The 20,363-nt window shown below is 40.1% G+C and overlaps 1 protein-coding gene across 7 annotated transcripts in view; it reads right to left on the bottom strand.

The window, feature by feature from the left end:
* The window catches only part of LOC125112880 (dihydrodiol dehydrogenase 3-like), a 28,879-nt gene extending 12,838 nt beyond the window's left edge, over nucleotides 1–16,041 (bottom strand). For 2 of the 7 annotated variants that reach the window (XR_007131285.1, XM_047755346.1), the window contains exons 1-4: nucleotides 14,258–14,414; nucleotides 4,413–4,614; nucleotides 2,583–2,725; nucleotides 250–417 (exon numbers count right to left, since the gene is read on the bottom strand). Coding sequence is in view for 6 of the 7 variants with exons in the window: in XM_047755346.1 (XP_047611302.1) it covers nucleotides 250–417; nucleotides 2,583–2,672 (258 nt within the window). In the remaining variant the exon portion in view is untranslated. Of the gene's footprint in view, nucleotides 1–249; nucleotides 418–2,582; nucleotides 2,726–4,412; nucleotides 4,615–9,326; nucleotides 9,381–14,250; nucleotides 14,415–15,483 lie in introns of those variants that run through there. The other 5 variants (XM_047755342.1, XM_047755344.1, XM_047755345.1 and 2 more) reach the window with 5 other exon arrangements.
* Between the last annotated feature and the right edge of the window lie 4,322 nt (nucleotides 16,042–20,363).

Here is a 20,363-nt window from a genome sequence, read left to right as displayed (position 1 = left end):
TTTACACCTTGGGAAACTAAGGTATGGACCTTGTTTGCTCAAGGTCACACATTTAGGAAGCGGCAGAACCTAGATTCAAAGATAAGAAGTCTGACTACAGAACCCACATTCCTGGCCAGCTGTTCCAAAGAAGCCTTCTCAAGGTCTGAGAGTGAATGAAAATTAAGCCAAGGAGAAGAGAAATCCGCCAAGAAACCATTCAGCTAACGGTGAGCTTCCTACAGATACATGTGCAGCTATGCACAGCACCTTCGTAGTGTAGAATATGTCATCTCTCTTCACAGTGCCATCTGCAATTTTCATCTGAATGGCTCTCCCAATTTCCTCTTCATTTTGGTACAAATGAGCTGAGTCAATATGGCGGTAGCCTATGTTAATTGCTCTCTTGATGGCCATTTCTGTCTCACTCTTAGGAACCTAGAAGAGCATAAAAAAATAAAGACCTACTTGATTCAGGAACAGATGACCAATTCCATAAGCAGAGTGACTCAATAGAACCTACTGTGGTTTTTGTTTGTTTGATTGTTTTGGCCACACCCACGGCATCCAGAAGTTCTCAGGCCAGGGATCAAACCTGCGCCACATAAGCTGCAGCATTGGATCCTTAACCCACTGCACCACCAGGAAACTCTGTATCTGTAAAGGCTAATGCCAGTGGTGACAAAACTTAACACTGGCATACAACCAGTGATAAAGGTTTCACAACTGACTCTAAGGAAAAGGAGTCCTGATTTGTAGTATTTGCCAATTTCTATGGTAAAAATACTCCCACCATACTGATGTTGGGAAAAGATGCTTACAATTGAATTTTTTTGAGCCCATGAACTGGTCTCAGCAGGTCACTATGTTTAAATCTCTATTTCTGAATTTATACTACCTATGTGGCCTATAGATTTATCTTTTTAAACTAATTCCCTCTATAAGTCATTACTAAACTGCTTCCAATCCAGAAATCCAGTACTAAAAACTATCAATGCAACGAAGATGTAACTTTAGATATAATAAATTAGTGACCTACCAATGTAAACTTGGAGAAACACTTCAAACGACATTTGAGGAAGAACAAAAATATTTAAAAAGCTTCTTTTTTCACTTAAAGATCTCATAATTAATTCCTTTTTGGTTGCTAAGTCTTTGGCTGACACTTTCTCCTCCACAACTTTGTTAATTTTCTCAGCTGCTCACTGTTCTGCTGGCCCACCAGGCTGGACTTTTGAAGTTATCTATAATTTTGCCTCTCCATTATACCCTCTCTACTTCACTCAGTAATTGAAATGTCTCTTTTTTCATTTTTATTTTTTTTCATTATAGTTGGTTTACAGTGTTCTGTCAATTTTCGACTATACAGCATGGTGACCCAGTTACACATACAATCTTTTTTTCTGTTTGATTAAAATGTCTCGAGTGTATAGTTTTGTGTTTTTTTCTTTTTAGGGTTGCACCTGCAGCATTTGGAAGCTCCCAAGTTAGGGGTGGAATTGGAACTGCAGCTGAAGAATACACCACTGCCACAGCCAGACCAGATCCAAGCCACATTCCTGACCTATGCCACAGCCTGCAGCAACATTGGATCCTTAACCCACTGAGCAAGTCCAGGGGTCAAACCCACATGCTCAGGGACATTATATCATGTTCTTAACCCACTGAGCCACAGAACAGGAACTTTTGGGTGTATTTTTTAATTTGCAACTCCTGGTGAGTTATCTAGTCCCATGGAAATGAATTCACCATCCACCGATTAAAGAGCCAAGTTGATATAAAAGCAACACTTCTTGCCAGTGTCATAGCCACAGACCACAGCACCACCTATCGTGTGGTTCTCATGTTGGGGAATAAAGCATGAAGTTCAGTTTTCCAAACAGAGAGAGAATTTCCAAATATCATGGGGCTCTCCCATAGCCCAGTATTAACTGCCTGACCTCTAAGAGACTATTTTCGCCTCAGACCACCACAACTTCCTCTGAGACTAAGCTTGTCTCTCTTTCCCCAGGTCCCTCTGTCCCCATGATTTCTCTGGATATCCTGCAAGTGATGGTGGACAGGGACAACCTGGACATTAGAGATTACAGAGGAACTGCCTCACGAGCAAGATGCGCCCACGTCTCTGATGGGTGGTAATGACGACAACTGGACTGCCTTTGTTCTGGCTACCGTGAAAAGGCTACCGCTGGGCAGGAGACGAGACTGGCAGAAACAGAGGTACCCTGCCCCCCGCATCGTCGAGGGATGGCACACTTCCATCCCCTTGACTGAGTGCCACTTCAAGCGTGATCCTTGGACAAGCAGCCCCAGAATCCCTCAGCAGCTCATCAGAAATGTGAAGTCTTATCCAAGATCTACTTGGATCAGAACCCTTGTGAGTAGAGCCCCCCCGGGCTGCATTTTAGACTAGATCCTCCGATATTTTTATGCCTATTAAAGTGTGAAAAGCACTGGCTTCGTGCACAGAGCGACCCAACCTGGAGAGAAGCATGTTACAAAGTAAGAAAGTGGGGTCCATCTGAATGCCCAATTCCCACCGTGACTGGTGCTGCTCAGGACCCACGTCTGCTATGCCTCCATCTTCAGAAGCCTCATGATACCTGAGAAGGAGCCGAAGTGCCCAATCCCAGCACAGGTATGGTGTGTCCATCATTCATCTTTAAAGAAAAGTGTCTCATTTGACTCATCATCTCTCACTCTTCTGGGTAAACAAACACCGATTTTCCTCTTTGTTGAGAGAAGCCTGCAGAGGGAAGAAAGTCGTACAGTTGTTATTTTTAACACTTTTAAAGAGGTACAGTTCACATACCCTAAAATCATTCCCTTTAAAGTATACATTTAAAAAAGTATATAGAAAGTAAAGTTTTACCGTAGAAAAGAGGTCAGTTTGATGAGTGATGGCTTATATTTGAATCATTTTCAGAGAGACAAACTTACTAGGACTCTACTGAGAATAAATCAGTCAACCAAATTTGGCAAAGTTGGCTAATTTTTTGCTCAAAAAAAACCCTTTATTTATGAATACCTAAAGTCAAAGTTCACCTAACTTTTATATGGCATGAAATATTATTTATCTTTGGGGTTTTTCAGCCATTAGAAAAATGTATAAGCCATTTTTAGCTCATGGGCTATAGAAAACCAAGTGGTGAGCTGGGCCGGTAGACTTAGCTTGTGGATCTCTGCTCTACATAATTAGTAGACATCATCACAATATCTAAATTACCTTCCTAATGACTATTTCCTTTTAGTTGTGTTAAGTATATGCATAACGTAATATTATCCTTTTAACTACCCATAAACACGTGACCCAGTGGCACTAAGTACAGTCGCAAGGCTGTAGAACCGTTGCCACTATCTAGACCCAAAGCAGTTTTGTCGTCATGAACATAACGATGTACCTGTTAATTTCTTTTTAATTGTTCTGTGCAGAGGTATAGAAACACAACACATTTTTGTGTGTTTATCTTGTACCTGCAATGCTGCCAAATTTATTTATTAGCCTTAGTAGTTTTCTTGTGAACTCTGGGATTTTATGTGTTAAGTCATGTCATCTGTGATCAGAGATAGTATATTTCTTCCTTTTCAAACTGGATGCCTTTTATTTCTTTTTCTTTTCCTTTCTTTCTCTCTCTCTGTCTCTCTCTCTCTTTTTTTTTTAGGGCAGCATCCATGGCATATGTAACTCTCTAAGCTAGGGGTCGAATCAGAGCTACAGCTGACAGCCTGCGCCACAGCCACAGCAACTTGGGATCTGAGCTGTGTCTGTGACCTACACCACAGCTCACGGCAACACCAGATCTCCCACCCACTGAGCAAGGTCAGGAATCGAACCAGCATCCTCATGGATACTAGTTAGATTCATTTCTGTTGTGCCACAACGGGAATTCCTTCTCTTTCTTGTCTAATGGCTCTGGCTAGAATGTCCAGTACAGTGTTGCACAGCAGTGATGAAAATGGGCATCCCATCTCATTCCCAGTTAGGAGGAAAGCTTTCAGTCTTTCACTATTGATTGTGATGTCACCTGGAGTTTTTGATATAGGGCTTTATTGAAAATTTGGATAAACCACTTCATAATATCACTGCCTTGTTTTGTACAGCTCAGCCATAAACTGACACTACCTCCTCTAAAAAGTGAGTGCCTTAGATGACGGCATTTTTTGAATGCTCCCTCAAAGCATCAACGGCTTCTTTAAAAGCCCCAGAAGCCACTTTAGCTTGTAGGGCATGACACAATGGCAGCAGCCTCTAATTGCATTTCAGCAATCAGAAGCTGCAAACTACCATAAGAACATAGAACACTGACATGTGGAAGACAAGCTCCTTCTTGCTCACAGTGGCTCCAACAAACTACACCGGAACCTAGGATGGGGTAATGGGAAGATGCTATCACCCTGAAGGTTTTCGTTGACCAACATTAACTGCAACTTACTAGCCAAGCTTTTCCCTGGATGTGACAAGCTTTCAAATAGATTCCAGAGTTCCAAAACATGTACTTCAGAAAGATTCCTCCAACACAACTGAAGTCTAGGTAGAGAGGTGGATTCAGAACACTTCCACTTCTGCCATTTTCCCTGAAGGCCCTCTATAAATTATTGGGATTTATCTTTGGAGGCATTGTTTTATTTTAAGACCTGATAAGATAGAAATCAAATTAATTTTCCAAAAAAACCTCGTTAATTTTTGTGTTGCAAAATACTGAGATAATTTAATTAAAATCTGATAAAAGATGTTTTACTGTGAAAATGTACATAATTTAGAATTAACTAACCCTAATAAAAGTGTGCCGTAGGATGCAAATATATTAAAAAATACAAGAGATTCTAGTAAAAGAAAATGCTAGAATATACTAGAGGTTGTTTGCCATTGATACCAGAGCATTAGCGGCTAATCTCTCTAGTATATTCTAATATTTTTAGTGTACTTGTCTTGCATCTGGACAAACGTCTCTAGTATATTCTGGTATTTTCTTTTACTGACTCGTCTGTATTTGTGTGCACACAGTTGACCTCAAACTGTGCAGGGGTTGGGGGTGCCCACCCAAGCAGTCGAAGATCCACATATAATTTCCGTCGCCTTTTCATATCCGCAGTTCTGCCTCTGTGGATTCAGCCAACCACAGATTAGTAGTGTAGTACATATTTATTTTTAAGAAAGCCATTTGGCCACACATGTTCAAACCTGTGTTGTTCAAGGATGAATTATAAATAAATTCCAGATACAGAAGTGATATAAAGTGTGAAAAATGAGGAGAAAAATATTTACAAAAAACTCCAAGACACCATCTTGAGTGAGAGAAGATCTTGTTAAATAAACCAGAAAAATCAAATGCTAGTAAAGAAGAAATAAACATATTTGACTATATAAAAATAAAAACTTTTGCATGACAAAATTTACTATTAACAAAGCTAATAGGAAAATGATAAATTTGGAAAATATTAATAAACGACGTAAAAGAGCTGATATGTATAACTTAAGAGAGCTCTTAAAATTGACAAGAAAAAGACAAGTAATTTATAAAATATTGACTATGACTCTGAAGATAGATTGCAAAGAATCATACAGTCCAAATGGCCAGAGCAAAGTAAAAGTAAATCACCAGTCATTAGGGAAATCAAAGTAACGAAGAGGTTCCAGTTTATAGTCATCTACTGGAAAAACTGAAACAAGTATAGTCTCTAATGTGGGTAGACGTGTGGATCAGAAAGTGATGTTATTGGAGTTTCCATTGTGGCGCAGTGGAAACGAATTTGACGAGGAACCGTGAGGTTGCAGGTTCAATCCCTGGCCTCCCTCAGTGGGTTAAGGACCCGGCATTGCCACGAGCTGTAGTGTAGGCTGCAGACACAGCTCGGATCCTGTGGTACTGTGGCTGTGGTGAAGGCTGGCAGCTACAGCTCCAATTCGACTTCTAGCCTGGGAACCTCCATATGCCATGGGTGCGGACCTAAAAGGAAAAAGAAAGAAAGAAAGAAAGAAAGTGATTTTATGTACTGTAGGTAGATAGATGAAATTAAATTTGAAAAGTGCCTTGACAACAACTCTTGGAACTAAAATGACATATACCTTTTAACTCATAATCCTCATTCCCAGAAACAAAAGTTCCTGTGTAATGCACATGTATAAGGATATTTTACATAATTTAGTGGCAACACCAAGAACCAATGGAACATTCACCCATAAGAAAATCAGTGAATAGGAGTTCCCGTAGTGGCTCAGTGGTTAACGACCCCGACTGGCATCCATTAGGACGCAGGTTCGATCCCTGGCCTTGCTCAGTGGGTTGAGGATCCGGCATTGCTGTGAGCTGTGGTGTAGGTTGCAAATGCGGCTCGGATCCTGCGTTGCTGTGGCTGTGGCGTGGCCAGCAGCTACAGCTCTGATTGGACTCCTAGCCTGAGAACCTCCATATGCTGCAGGTGCAGCCCTAAAAAAAAAAAAAAAGAAAAAGAAAATCAGTGAATAATTATAGTGACTTCACTCTATGTGGTATTTGCCATGCTGATGCACTTGGGGGAATTTCCAGGTGCTGAATACAGGATAAAATTTTGTGAAAACATGACAAATACTTTCCATATGCTATATAATGTGTATATAACACACATACATTTATGCATAGGAATATATTCTACAAGCTTGGAGAAAATACAGGAAGTACACATTAAGCCATTAACATCCATTATTGTGAAGTGTTGCTGAAGTGAGTGAAGGGGGAGAAGAGCATGGGGATCTAAGCAAAAAGAAAAAAATTCAACAAAAAAGCAAATGCATGATAATTTATGTATTTATTACAAATTATTTATCATTTTATTTATGCAAATAAAATTAATTTGGTAAGTAATATCAAGTTAAGAGACAGCAAAGGATAAAACACTCAATATAATCACTTAAAAGACCATGAAGTATGTACTGAGTTACTTGGAATGGCCCCAAACCAAGAAAGGGAGAATTCCTGACATCGGAGAATTATTTTCTCCATGTAAAGACTTTGGTGATTATCTCTTAAGTGGATATCTGGGATAAGCAACTTCTTAGGTGAAAAAGCAGAGGTAAAAGCTGAGGCAGTTGCCCAGTGGACACTGGGAGGATATTTATATGCTCATTTGCCCTTGATTTTTGTTTGTAAAACTTACAAGTCAGTGCTGATTGGCACTACATCTTTCTGTTTTAAGGATGGCAGGTGTGGCATATGGAAGTTCCCAGTCTGGGTGTCTAATCAGAGCTGGAGCTGCTGGCCACGGCCACAGCCACAGCCGCAGCAACAATGGATCCAAGCCATGTCTGCAACCCAGCCCATGGCAACACCAGATCCTTAACCCAGTAAGTGTGGCAAGGGATTGAACCCTCATCCTCATGGTTACTAGTCAGGCTCCTTACTGCTGAGCCACAATAAGAACTCCTGCATCTTGTTTTTAAACCTCTCTCCTATGCCACAATGAAAGTCATACACAAAATTATGTATTATGATCAAAGAGGAAATGGTCAATACATTTTTAAATACAGAGAAAGGAAATGAAATTATCTCTGATGTTCCTCATGGCAAACACTAACCCTTCTCAAAATGTGAAAACTCAGCTATGAATCTCTTTCAGGAACAGATCTGAGTCTGATCTTGAAATGCAGAGTTTACCCAGATAAAATATTCTGTTGGAGAATATTGACTCTCTTAAGATGGATAAATTTAGGCTGTCATTTACAGAATTAAAACTATAGATACCATGATATGAATCAAGTGTGGGAACAGTGAGAAAAATGTTACCTCATTTGTTAAATTTTCATCCTCAACCACTAAGGGGAGCAAGTCCTCTGAAAATCCCTCCCATCTTCACTCTTCTTCCTTCCCTCTGCATACCTGACAGTGTATGTGGTAGCTTGGAATGTAGGGCTGTTGGACTCACTGAGATGCCAGGAAGATAAGTTGGGAAACCAATGAATCAGTCCATACTATATTTGAAAAAGACCTTCTCCAAAACACATTATATTAAAGCTGTCAGAAGTCTGTGACAAAAAATGAATTTTTTTAAACAGCTAGGAAACAATGGATAGAAACCTACAAAGGAACCCCCATTAGGCTATCATTTCTCAGAAGAAACTCAATAGGTTGGGGATGGGGGAAGGCAGAGTGGAATGACATTCTCAAAATGCTGAAAGACAAACACTGTCAGTCAAGAATACTCTACCCAGGGAGTTCCTACTGTGGTGCAGCAGAAACAAATCCAATTAGAATCCATGAGGATGTGAGTTTGATCCCTGGCCTCCCTCAGTGGGTCTGGGATCTGGCATTGCCGTGAGCTCTGGTGTAGGTCACAGACATGACTCAGATCTTGTGTTGCTGTGGCCGTGGCCAGCAGCCGTGGCTCTGATTTGACCCCTAGCCTGGAAACTTCCATATACTGCAGATGTGACTCCCCCACCCACCAAAAAGAAACTTTACCCAACAAAGTTGTTATTTATATCTGAAGACAAATAGTTTCCCAGACAAACAATAGCTGAGGAAATTCATCAACATTAGACCTTGCTTATAAGAAATGTCAAAAGGAGCTCTCCTACCAGAAACACAAAGTCAAAATTTTGAGTAAGATGATAAATACAGAATCAGAAAGTTGAAATTCTATATCAGAATAAGTTAAAAAAAAAAAAACCACTTGGCATTCTGCTTGTGGTGCAGCAGAAACAAATCTGACTAGCATCCATGAGGATGCAGGTTCGATTCCCAGCCTCACTCAGAGGCTTGGAGATCCAGTGTTGCCATGAACTGTGGTGTAGGCTAACAGCTGTAGCTCTGATTCTACATCCTGGCTTGGGAAAATCCATATGCCATGGGTGCAGCCCTAACAAGCAAAAATAAATAAATAAGTAAGTAAACAAATAAATAAAATAAAAACAAACAAAAATATTGTAGCATGAAGGTTAAAAAGAAAAAAGCAGAAAAAAATAACTACAGCTACTTCTATTTGGTAACAAACTCACAACATAAAAAGGGATAATTTGAGGCAACAAAAATCATAAAAGGGAAGAGGAAAGTAACAGAACTCATATAGGCAAATGAAAATAAGATGCTACCAGCAGAAAAAGGCCTATTTTATCTATGAGATATTCTATATACAACTCATGTCAACCACAAAACATAAACCAAGAGCAGATAACGTGAAACATTAAAAAAGGAAACTGAGAAAAACACTATATAAAACCACCAAACCAGAATGGCAGACAGAAACACAGGAAAAAGAAATAATGGAGATACAGAGCAACACCACCAACAATAACAGCAAAACAGAAGACAAAATAACAATAATAAGTCCTCATCTATCAATAATCACTCTAAATGTAAATGAATTGAATTTACCAAAAGAAAGACGCAGAGTGGCTGGATGGCTGTACGCTGCCTTAAGGAGACTCACCACAGCTCTAAAAATAAAAAAAGGCTAAAAGTGAAGGGATGAAAGATGATACTCTAAGCAAATAGAGCCAGATACCCAACATAGGAGCACCAAAATAGATAAGGTAATTATTAACATACCTAAAAGGAGGAATTGAGAGCAACACAATGATAGTAGGAGACTTTAACACCTAGCTTATGTCAATGGATCATCTTGGTGGAAGTCAACCTGGAAACAAAGGCCTTCTATGAAATATAAGATCAGATGGATTTGATATATTTGTACAGAACATTCCATCCAAATGCTGCAGAATACACATTCTTCTCAAGTGCACATGGAACTTTCTCAAAGACAGATCATATGTTGGGACACAAAACAAGTTTCAATAAATTTAAGAAGGCTGAAATCATATCAAGCATCTTTTCTGATGACAATGGCTTGAAACTAGAAATCAACTACAATGAGAAAGCTAGAAAACTCACATATATGTGGAGACTGAACAATGTGCTACCAAACAACTACTGGTTCAATGAAGAAACCAAAGGGGAAATTAAAAATTACCTGAAGGAGTTCCTGTTGTGGCTCAGTGGTTAACAAATCCAACTGGGAACCATGAGGTTGAGGGTTCATACCTGGCCTCGCTCAGGTTAAGGATCCGGCATTGCCATGAGCTGTGGTGTAGGTCACAGACACAGCTTGGGTCCTGCGTTGCTGTGGCTCTGGCATAGTCTGGTGGCTACAGCTCTGATTAGACCACTAGCCTGGGAACCCCCGTATGTTGTGGGAGGAGCCCTAGAAAAGGCAAAAAAAGACCAAAAAAATTACCTAAAGACAAAGGAAAATAAAAATGCAATGTACCACAATATATGGGATGTGCAAAGTGGTACTAGGAGGGGAGTTTATGGCAATGCAGATCTACCTCAAGAAACAAAAAAACTATCTTAAATAAACAATCTAAACTTACACTGAAAGGAACTAAAAAACAAGGATAAATGAGGCCCAAAGTCAGAAAAAGGAAGAAAATAAAAACCGGAGCTGACATAAATGAAATATAAACAATAAAAATATAAAATATATTTATAAAATACAAAATATAAAAAATATAGACAAAAATACAGGCAATAAAAACATCAATAACTAAGAGCTAGTTCTTTTCAAAGATAAACTAAATTGGCAAAACTTTAACTAGACTAAGAAAAAAAGAGGTAAGTCTCTGATAAATCAAATCAGGGAAATAAGATGAAAAATAACAATAGATAACAGAAAAATAAAGGATTATAAGAGAATATCATGAGCAGATATGCCCACAAATTGGACAACCTAAAAGAGATGGACAAATTCTTTTTTTTGTTTGTTTGTTTGTCTTTTTGTCTTTTTGCCTTTTTCTAGGGCCACTTCCCACGGCATATGGCGGTTCCCAGGCCAGTGGTCTAATCAGAGCTGTAGCTGCCGGCCTACACCAGAGCCGCATCAACACAGCCACGCAACACAGTCTGTGACCCACACCATGGCTCACGGCAATGATGGATCCCCAACCCACTGAGCAAGGCCAGGGACCGAACCCACAACCCCATGGCTCCCAGTCGGATTCATTAACTACTGCTCCATGACAGGAACTCCGAGATGGACAAATTCTTAGAATCATGCATCCTTCCATGAATGACTCATGGAGAAATAGAAAATCTAAATAAACCGATCACTAGTAAAGAGACTGAAATAGTAATCAAAACTTCCCATGAAATAAAAGTGAAATCTACTAAACATATAAAGAATATTAAAATCTATCTTTCTCAAAATCTTACTAAAAAATTGAGGAGGAGGGAACAGTTCCTAACTAATTTTATGAGGCCAAAATTATCCTGATACCAAACCAGACAAACACACACACACACAGAATACAGGCCAATATCTTTGTTGAACATAGATGAAAAAAATCCTCTGCAGAATATTAGCAAACTGAATACAATTCATTAAGAGGATCATATACCATGATCAAGTGAGATTTACTCCAAGGATGCAAAGATGATTCAGTATTTTCAAATCAAACAATGTGATTCACTGTGTGATATGAATGATAAAAACCATACGATCATCTCACTCCATGCAGAATAAGCATGGGACAAGATTCAAAACTGATTTATAGTAAAAACTCTCAATAAAATGGGTATAAAAGGAATGTACTTGAACATAGTAAAGGCCATATGTGACAAACCCACAGCAAAAAAACATACTCAATGGTGAAAAAAATGAAGGCTATCCCTCTAAAATTAGGAAAAAGGCAAGGATGCCCATTTTTACCACTTTCATTCAACATCATATTGAAAGTCCTAATCACATCTATTAGGCAAGGAAAAGAAGCAAAAGGCATTTCACTGCAAAGGAAGAAGTAAAACCATTACTATTTGTGGATGACATAATTTTACATGTAAAGAAGCCCAAAGACTCCACCAAAAACTATTAGAAATGATAAGCAAATACAGTGAAATTGTCAGGTATGAAATCAACATACGAAAATCTAACATGCTACAAATGAGGTAGAAGAAAGATAAATTAAGTAAATCGTTATTTACAATTGCAACAATAAAGAATTACATACCTAGGGACAAACTTAACCAAGAAGATGAAATACTTGTACACTGAAAACTATGAGAAATAATTGGAAATTGAAAGAAATGAAGAAGACACAAATAAGTGGAAAGATATTTAATGCTCATGAGTCAGAAGAATTAACATCATTAAAATGTCCATATTACTTACAGCAATCTAGAGAGTCAATGAAATCACTATCAAAACACCCAGGGACATTTTTCACAGAAATAGAACAACCAATTCTTAAATGCATGTGGGATTACAAAAGACCTCAACTAGCCAAAGCAATTCTGAGGAAAAAAGAACAAAGCTGGAGGTCTCACACTCCCTGATTTAAAACTATATTGTAATGCTATAGTAATCAGAACAGCATAGTATTGACAGAAAAACATTCATATAGATCAGTGAAACAGAATTGATAGCCCAGATATAAACCCACACGTAATCAATGTACAACAAAGGAGCAAAGAACATACAATGGAGAAGGGACAGTTTGTTCAATAAATGGTTCTGAGAAAACTGGACAGCCACATGCAAGGAAAATAAAGATGAAACTAGATATTATTGCGCACCATACACAAAAATCAACTCAAGATGAATTAAAGACTTGAACATTAAACTTGGAACCATAAAATTCCCAGAAGAAAACATAAGCAGCATGGTCTTTGACATCAATCTTAGCCGTATTTTTCTGGATCTGTCTCCTCAGGCAAGGGAAACAAAACCAACAATACACAAATAGGACTCCATCAAAACGAAAAGCTTCTGCATAGCAAAGGCAACTACCAACAAAATGAAAAGGTAAGATATGGAATATTAGAAGATATTTGGAAGTCATCATTCTGAGAAGAAAATATATGAACTCATACAACTCAACAACAATAACAAAACACTACTCTTTGTGGATGACATAATTTTGCGTATAAAGAAGCCCAAAGACTCCACCAAAATTTAAAAATGGGGATCTGAATAGGCATTTTTCCAAAGAAGACATACAAACGGCCAACAAGCACATGAAAAGATGTTCAGCATCACTAATTATTAGGGAAATGAAAGTCAAGACTACAATGAGAGATCACGTCACACCTATTAGAATGGCTATTATCAAAAGGCAAGAAAGAACAAGTATTTGTGAGGATGTGGAGAAAAGGGGATACGTACACCATTGATGAGAATGCAAATTGGTGCAGCCACTATCGAAAATAGTGTGGAAACTGCTCAAAAAAATTAGGAATAAAACTACCATACAATTCTGCTACAATGAATTCACCAGAATGCATAAGATGTAGGGATTACCAGAATTTGGCCTTCTACTCCATGCCAGTTCACCTCCACAGACCTGAGAACTATTACGTCTCCCTGTCATCTTGGGAGTTCTCTTGTGGAGCAGTGGCTTAAAGATCCAGCTTTGTCACTGCAGTGGCTCAGATCACTGCTATGGTGGGGGTTAGATCCCTGACCCAGGAGCCTCTGCATGCTGTTGGCATGGCCCAAAAAAAGAAAAAGAAAAAAGACACACTGACATCTTGGCTGCAAGAGTATCAAATCCTTTAAGGGTGGTATCATGAGATAGTCATAAAATCTGACTTTTAGCAGATGCTCCAAAAAATGATTTTTTTTTTGTTTTTTGTTTTTGGAAATTAAAGGTAATAAGCTGAGAAGTAATAAAATCTAACTATGCATTGTTTATTTTAAATAACAGATTATTTTTAGAATAGTATTGAATTGACAGGTAAATTGCACACATAGTGGGAGTTCCCTTTGGGGCTCAGCAGAAATGAACCTGACTAGTACCCACGAGGATGTGGGTTCTATCCCTGGCCTCGCTCAGTGGGTTAAGGATCCAGCATTGCTGTGGACCGTGGTGTGGGTCTTGGTTGCAGCATTGCTGTGGCTGTGGTGTAGGCTGGCAGCTGCAGCACCCATTGACCCCTAGCCCAGGAGCCTCCAATGTGGCCCCTAAAAGGCCAAAAAAAAAAAAAAAGCAAAGCGGCTGACAGTCGGCGCTCTTGGTAGCCGAGCTTCATCTTTTCTGCCAAGCTGGGAAAGTGATAGAAACTGGGGGCAGCCCAGAATAACCTGAAGGTAACTACGTGATCAGACCCCAGTGCAGAGTAAAGGCTGAGTACTGAATACTTCCCACCCAACTCCCACCTCCATCATGAGGAATGGTTCCTCCTGGTTACGAGAAACAAGAGCACCTCCCAGAGTCACACAGGAATTCAATGAATTGACAACCCAAGTGGGCTTCCACTCATGTTACATCCATTTGCTTCTGAACCCTCAACCCCAAGACCACACCTGTTACCTCTTCAGGTACAAAGGTGCTAAATCATGGTACAGGAAGGAGGTGACCATCATTAAGCTCCAGACACTGGCTTTGGGGATCCATGGACTGTTGCTCCTCTGAGGAAGCAGACTCTGTATATTTTCCTTTTGCCTTTAAAGGTTATAAATGGTAGGAAGTTAATACCCCAACTGCACTGTACAGCTCATAGAAAATGGGTTATAGGAGGCAAAAGGTTAAAGCAGCTTCCATGGAGTAAAAATATAACTGAAACCAATTAACTTGTTTGTACTTTTATCAGCGTAGTCCTAAGTAAATTGTTATATAATACAAATAAATCATTAATCCCTTGCAAAAGTTTAACTCACATTTTTAATGAATAAATTTTAAAGTTTGGATCCACTCAACATTAAATAAATTATTACAAGAGAATGTTGACCATTTATGAGACTAGAAAACTGCACATACTAATCTTTTTTGTTTTTTTCCATTTCCATTTCCAATCTTTTTTGTTTTTTTCTTCTTGATCAAGGGACTTGGAAACATTTAGCTATATTATACCACACACACAAACAAATGCACAATTTAAATGAAAGATTAATTAGCAATTTTCAAATTGTTAAACTTTAATAAAGAAATATTTCAAATTGAAAGAAAATTTGCCTTTTTAACTTTTCCTTTGGCATAAATATCCTGACAGGGGTATAAGCCTGAAAAGGGTAATAATAAAAAAAAAAAAATTCTGTCAAAGTGCTTACTGAAAATTAATTAAAAATAGTTTCTGGATATCATGTGCAATTTGCAAACAGAATGTTAGAGTATTTATACTCTTTGACCAGTATATAATTTTTAGAAAAATCTCATTATATAAAACCCCAAATGAGAAGTATTTTGCATAATTTATTATCTTTCTCAGCATTGTGCATAAAAGAAAAATCTGTAAACTAGTTAAATTATAATAAGTTTGGGAGGAACGGGGAAATCATGGCACAGTGATACAATGCAATGTTGTGAAGCCAATTATAATTTAACTTGTAAAGTCAGCAGTGAAATGGTGAGCTAGCAAGTTTTTTTCCTCTTCTGTGTCTCCCGTGGACACAGAAGAGGAAAAAACAACAGTAATGGGGTGAAAAACCTCATAGGTAATTTGGAAGACAGCTGAACAAAAATCTAGAGCAACCAGGTGAACACGCAATAAGGAAAAATCCAGAACAGAGTGGAGGACATTTCACTGTGCTTTTACTCACCCACAGCCTCCTCCCACTGGGTGCAGCGAAGCCTTGATCTGTAAGGGGCAGCAGCTCAGCTCCCGGTACCTCCCTAAAATCGGGGTGATCACAGAAAATCTTATTTGCAATGTTGCAACTGGTGTTTGTTCTTTTTAACTGGCCACCGTCTGAACCGGTGTTTGTTCTTCTTAACTCTAAGCTTCAAGAGAAGGGCAGCTGAATTGAGCCATGAGCTGGAATGTTTCGATACAAAGGGACTATACATGCACACACGCCAGGGTCAAGGGTTTAAAGGTAGAGACATAGAATAGATTATGTAAAGCCCTGAGTAGGGCTGGGGTATGGATTAGGGGCATATTAAGGCATTCAAAAAGCAGCCATGGATTCAGAAGTATGAAAATGCCACACACAGGCCAGGCAAGATGTAGACTCAGAAAACCACTGCATAGCCCTTTAGCTTGCATGGTGGGTTCTCCCAAGACTAGGAGCATGCTGACCTAGATATTGAGGGACAGTCATGACATGGGACAAGTCTGTAAAGGTGGGTATTCGCCCAGTTACAAACACACATAGAATTGTGGAAAGAAAGAAAGACAGAAGGGAAGAAGGGAAGAGAGAAAGAGAGGCAGAAAGAGAGAGAGAGAAAGGGAGGAAGGGAGGATGAGAGAAAGAACAAGAGAGGGAGGTAGGGAGGAAGGGAAGGAGAGAGGGAAGAAGGAGGGAGGGAGGGAAGGAGAGGAAAATGTGCTCCATAAAAGGAAGAACATTAACTGGCAGAAGCAGTTCCTGAATAAACAGAGGTACAAACTGAGGACACAATGAGTCTGACGCCAGCTGTCTTAGGGAGAAGATGAAAATGGCAAAGTAAGAGGATGCTGAACTCATCCCCCCAAAAACACATCAACATTACATCTGCCTGTGAAGCAATTATCACTGAAAACACACTGGCAACTAGCAGGAAGGTTCCTAACAGCCAGGCCTGTTAAGAAGTGTCCACACAGACTGGGTGGGAAGGGAAGAGGAGCAAACGGATCACGGCCTGCCCCTCTAGGGTGGACACAGAAGAGGGGGGATTCTAGGAGCTTGGAGATCCTCCGTGGACCCTGAGCGGTTCCAAGCACATACTGGGCACCCCAGCCTGGGGCCCAACCCTGGGAAGTCGAGGTGGTAGCTGGTGTGAAAGCCAGTGGGACTGGAAGGAGGGCTGTGAAATCCTAGACTCTGCTCTTGAAGACCATGCACATGCCTGCTTCCTCCAGGGAACAAGGTGGAGGAGACAGATTGAAACCACCCAGAACTCCGGCCTGCTTCCTGTTGGCCACCCCAGCCAACTCTGGCCCATGCCGTGTGTCTGCTCTGGTATCTCTAGGTCTGGCTCAGCTCCCCCTAGGGCAAGGGCTGCCATTGCTGAGCAGAGTGTGCACCTGTGGGGACAGAGTCATCACTGCCTCTGAGCCAGTACGGGTGCTTGTGGAGGCAACAGATGAGCAGTGGGTTGGGGCAATGAATGGTGTGCCAGCACCACCACGGAGTGTGCCCCACCTGCGTCAGGTGCCCACTCTGGCTCCTCTTGCTCCAGCACTGCTCCCCTCTGGGGTGAAGGCACCAATGCCAGGACAAGGGTGACTGCAATCTTAGAGGGTACAGAACCAGCTTGGACCAGAACCTCAGGACTTCTGCTCGAGCACCTTGGGACCCACCCCTACCCCATCCCCACCCCCACGAGAACGGTGATGGCTACTGAGCATAGTGACTGCTCGGGCTCACACTTGGCTTTGGCTCCTTCTCCAGCCACATTCCCCACCTAGGTAACAGCTGCCAGCACATCTTGGGGAATGATGTGTGATCCATGCTCACATGAGATCCAGCTCTCCCAGCGAGATGACTGGGCACACCCAAAATGCACAGGGACACTCCCACACAAGGACACCCCTTCAAGAAAAGGAGAGTTAACTCTCTCACCTAATTTCTTTCTCTTTCTCTCTCTCTCTCTTTTTTTTTTTTTTTGTGGATCATGACTTTATTACATACAAATTCTTGCCACAACAGACTTCTCTGTCTGACGGAAAAAATTTCATAATCTTGTTTAACCACACAAACTATGAATGATTCATTTAAAAATCACACATAGAATTTCAAATTTAATTTTGCTTTAAGCATTATTGAGACACCACAATTGGGCATTTTATACACTTAGACAATTTTAATTCCCTTGTTTTCACTTTTCCGGAAGTATCTTGGGTTCATGTATGCCCTGAAATTGTTTGGTCTTTTTCTGATATCCTAAACTCCTGTTTCCTTCTGAATATAAAATATCCAAGTTTCCAGAATTATGTGTCAATATGTATCATTGATACGATTCTTCCAAAATATTTCATTGAAAGCTTATTTTAAGTCAAATTTCAAGGACAAGTATTATCTTTCTCTGAATTATAAATAACAAAAAATTACACAAAGAGCCAAAAACAGACACTTTGCCACATTCAGAAATATGAGTGTATACATATGGGTTTCACCTAATTTCGCAGAGACAGAGAAAGTTCAGCAAAATGAGACCTAGATGAATTTGCTCCAAACGAAAGAACAAGAAAAAAAAAGATGCTGAAACCAGCTAATGAAATGGAGAAAATGAATTTACCAGATAGAGAATTCAAAGCCTAAGTAATAAGAATGCAAACTGAACTGGTGAAAAGAATAAATACATGGATGTGTTTAAACAGTGAACTAGAAAAGATTTCTTTGATAACCAGTCAAATCTGAAGAATGAAGTAATGGGAACGAAAAGCACACCAGGAGAAATGTACAGCACACTGGGTGATAAAGAATGCATCAGCAATCTGGAGGACAGAATGACAACACTCTCCCAAGCATATCAGCAAAAATAGACACAAAAGAAAAAATGGTTGAATAGACCCCTGAGACAACATCAAGCATAAGAACATTTGCACGACAAGGGTCCTTGAAGGAGAAGAAAGAGAGAAAATGAGTTGAAAACAAGTAGAAGAAGAAGCAAGAATGTATAGAAAAGAAAAAATCCCACTAGTGAAGTGGAAATTACTGGATACATAGTCAAAATTGTGCATCTGCCACTTCCTAGACTAGTAAGAAGATTAAAAGACAGATCTTCTGGGAGTTCCCGTCGTGGCGCAGTGGTTAACGAATCCGACTAGGAACCATGAGGTTGCGGGTTCGGTCCCTGCCTTCGCTCAGGGGGTTAAGGATCCGGCGTTGCCGTGAGCTGTGGTGTAGGTTGCAGACGTGGCTTGGATCCCGCGTTGCTGTGGCTCTGGTGTAGGCCGGTGGCTACGGCTCCGATTCAACCCCTAGCCTGGGAACCTCCATATGTCGTGGGAGCGGCCCAAGAAATAGCAACAACAACAACAAAGACAAAAAAATAAATAAAAAATAAATAAAAAAAAAAAAGACAGATCTTCTAAAAGCAATTGTAACTGTGAGGAACACTTGAGGGATAAACACGAAGACACACAATATCACATCAAAAACACAAAACGTGGGGGAGGGTGATAACCGTGCAGATCTTTTAAAATGTTTTGAACCTAAATGACTATCCGTTCAAAACACGTAGATATATGTTAACATATATGGACCTCATAGGAACCATAAATCAAAAACCTACAATTAGCCCAGAAAAAGAAAGAGACACAACCATAATGCTAAAGAATATTATCAAACCACAAGGACAGAAACTTTCAAACGAAGCACGCAACAGAGAAGAACAACCAAAACAACCAGAAAACACTAGCCAGATGGCAATAAGCACATCCCTACCAACAATGCTTTAAATGCCCATGGATTAAAAGCGCCAAGCCAAAGGCATGGGGAGCCTCATTTGATTTTTTTGAAAAGAGACCCCTCTTTTTGCTGTGTCACGACAGACTCGCCTCATAGATAAAGACACACTTCGCCTGAAAGTGGGAGATGGAGAAAGATATTTATTGCAAGTGGAAAGGACAAGAAAAGGGTGCTGGCTGGACACGTGTCAGCAATACCCATAAACAAAACCCATGACAAAAGATAAAGTAGGGCATTACATAACCACAAAGGGATCAACACTAGAGGAAGACAGAACATGGGTGAACATGTATGCACATGACGTCAGAGCACCTACATCTATAACGCAAACGGGAACTGACATAGAGGGAAACCTGACCATCGCATCACAGGAGCAGAGGCTGACTCCCAACCGTTTGCGTGTCAGATGTCGTCATTCGCATCGTCACGGCTATGCCTCAGCTACTGCGTCGAGTCTTTTCACATTCCTACTGGTTCACTCGGGTGGTGGATGCAACACCTTCACCGCGTAGTTGACTTTACGGGTCCCATTATTTCCTTGCTGTGTTTTCTCATTTCTTGATACCGTCTTTTTTCTTTTTCACTTCATGGAGACACAAACATTTCTCGCAAGTCAGCGTAGTGGTGAGAAACTCGGTTTTTCCTTGTCCGGGAAACCCTTCAGTTTCCCTTCAATTCTGAATGAAAGTCTTGCTGCATAGAATGTCGGGGGCCATAGGTTGTCCCTTTCGACATTTTAAATACATCACGCCACTCGTTCTGGCCTTCAGTATTTCTTCTGAATATCAGCTGGTTGCCTGTGGAGGTCGCCTTGTATGTGACTCTGTTTTTCTTCTGCTGCTTTTGAAATTCTGTCTTTATCTTTAACTTCTGACAATTTAATGTTAAGTCCTGGTGTGGGCTTCTTTGGTGTCATCTTGTTTGGGACCCTCAGTGCTACCTGCACCTTGATACCTTTTCCCTTCTCAAATGTGGGAAGTTTTCTACCATAATTTCATCAAATAGTTTTTCTGCCTCTTTCTCCCTTTCTTCTCTTCCTAGGACCTTTATCATGCAAATGTTAGTGCACTTGATGTTATCCCAGA

Source organism: Phacochoerus africanus, chromosome 12, assembly GCF_016906955.1.
Source record: "Phacochoerus africanus isolate WHEZ1 chromosome 12, ROS_Pafr_v1, whole genome shotgun sequence".
Classification (NCBI taxonomy): Eukaryota; Metazoa; Chordata; class Mammalia; order Artiodactyla; family Suidae; genus Phacochoerus; species Phacochoerus africanus.
The sequence above is the reverse complement of the archived record's forward strand: the minus strand, read 5'-3'. Positions and strand labels throughout refer to the sequence as shown.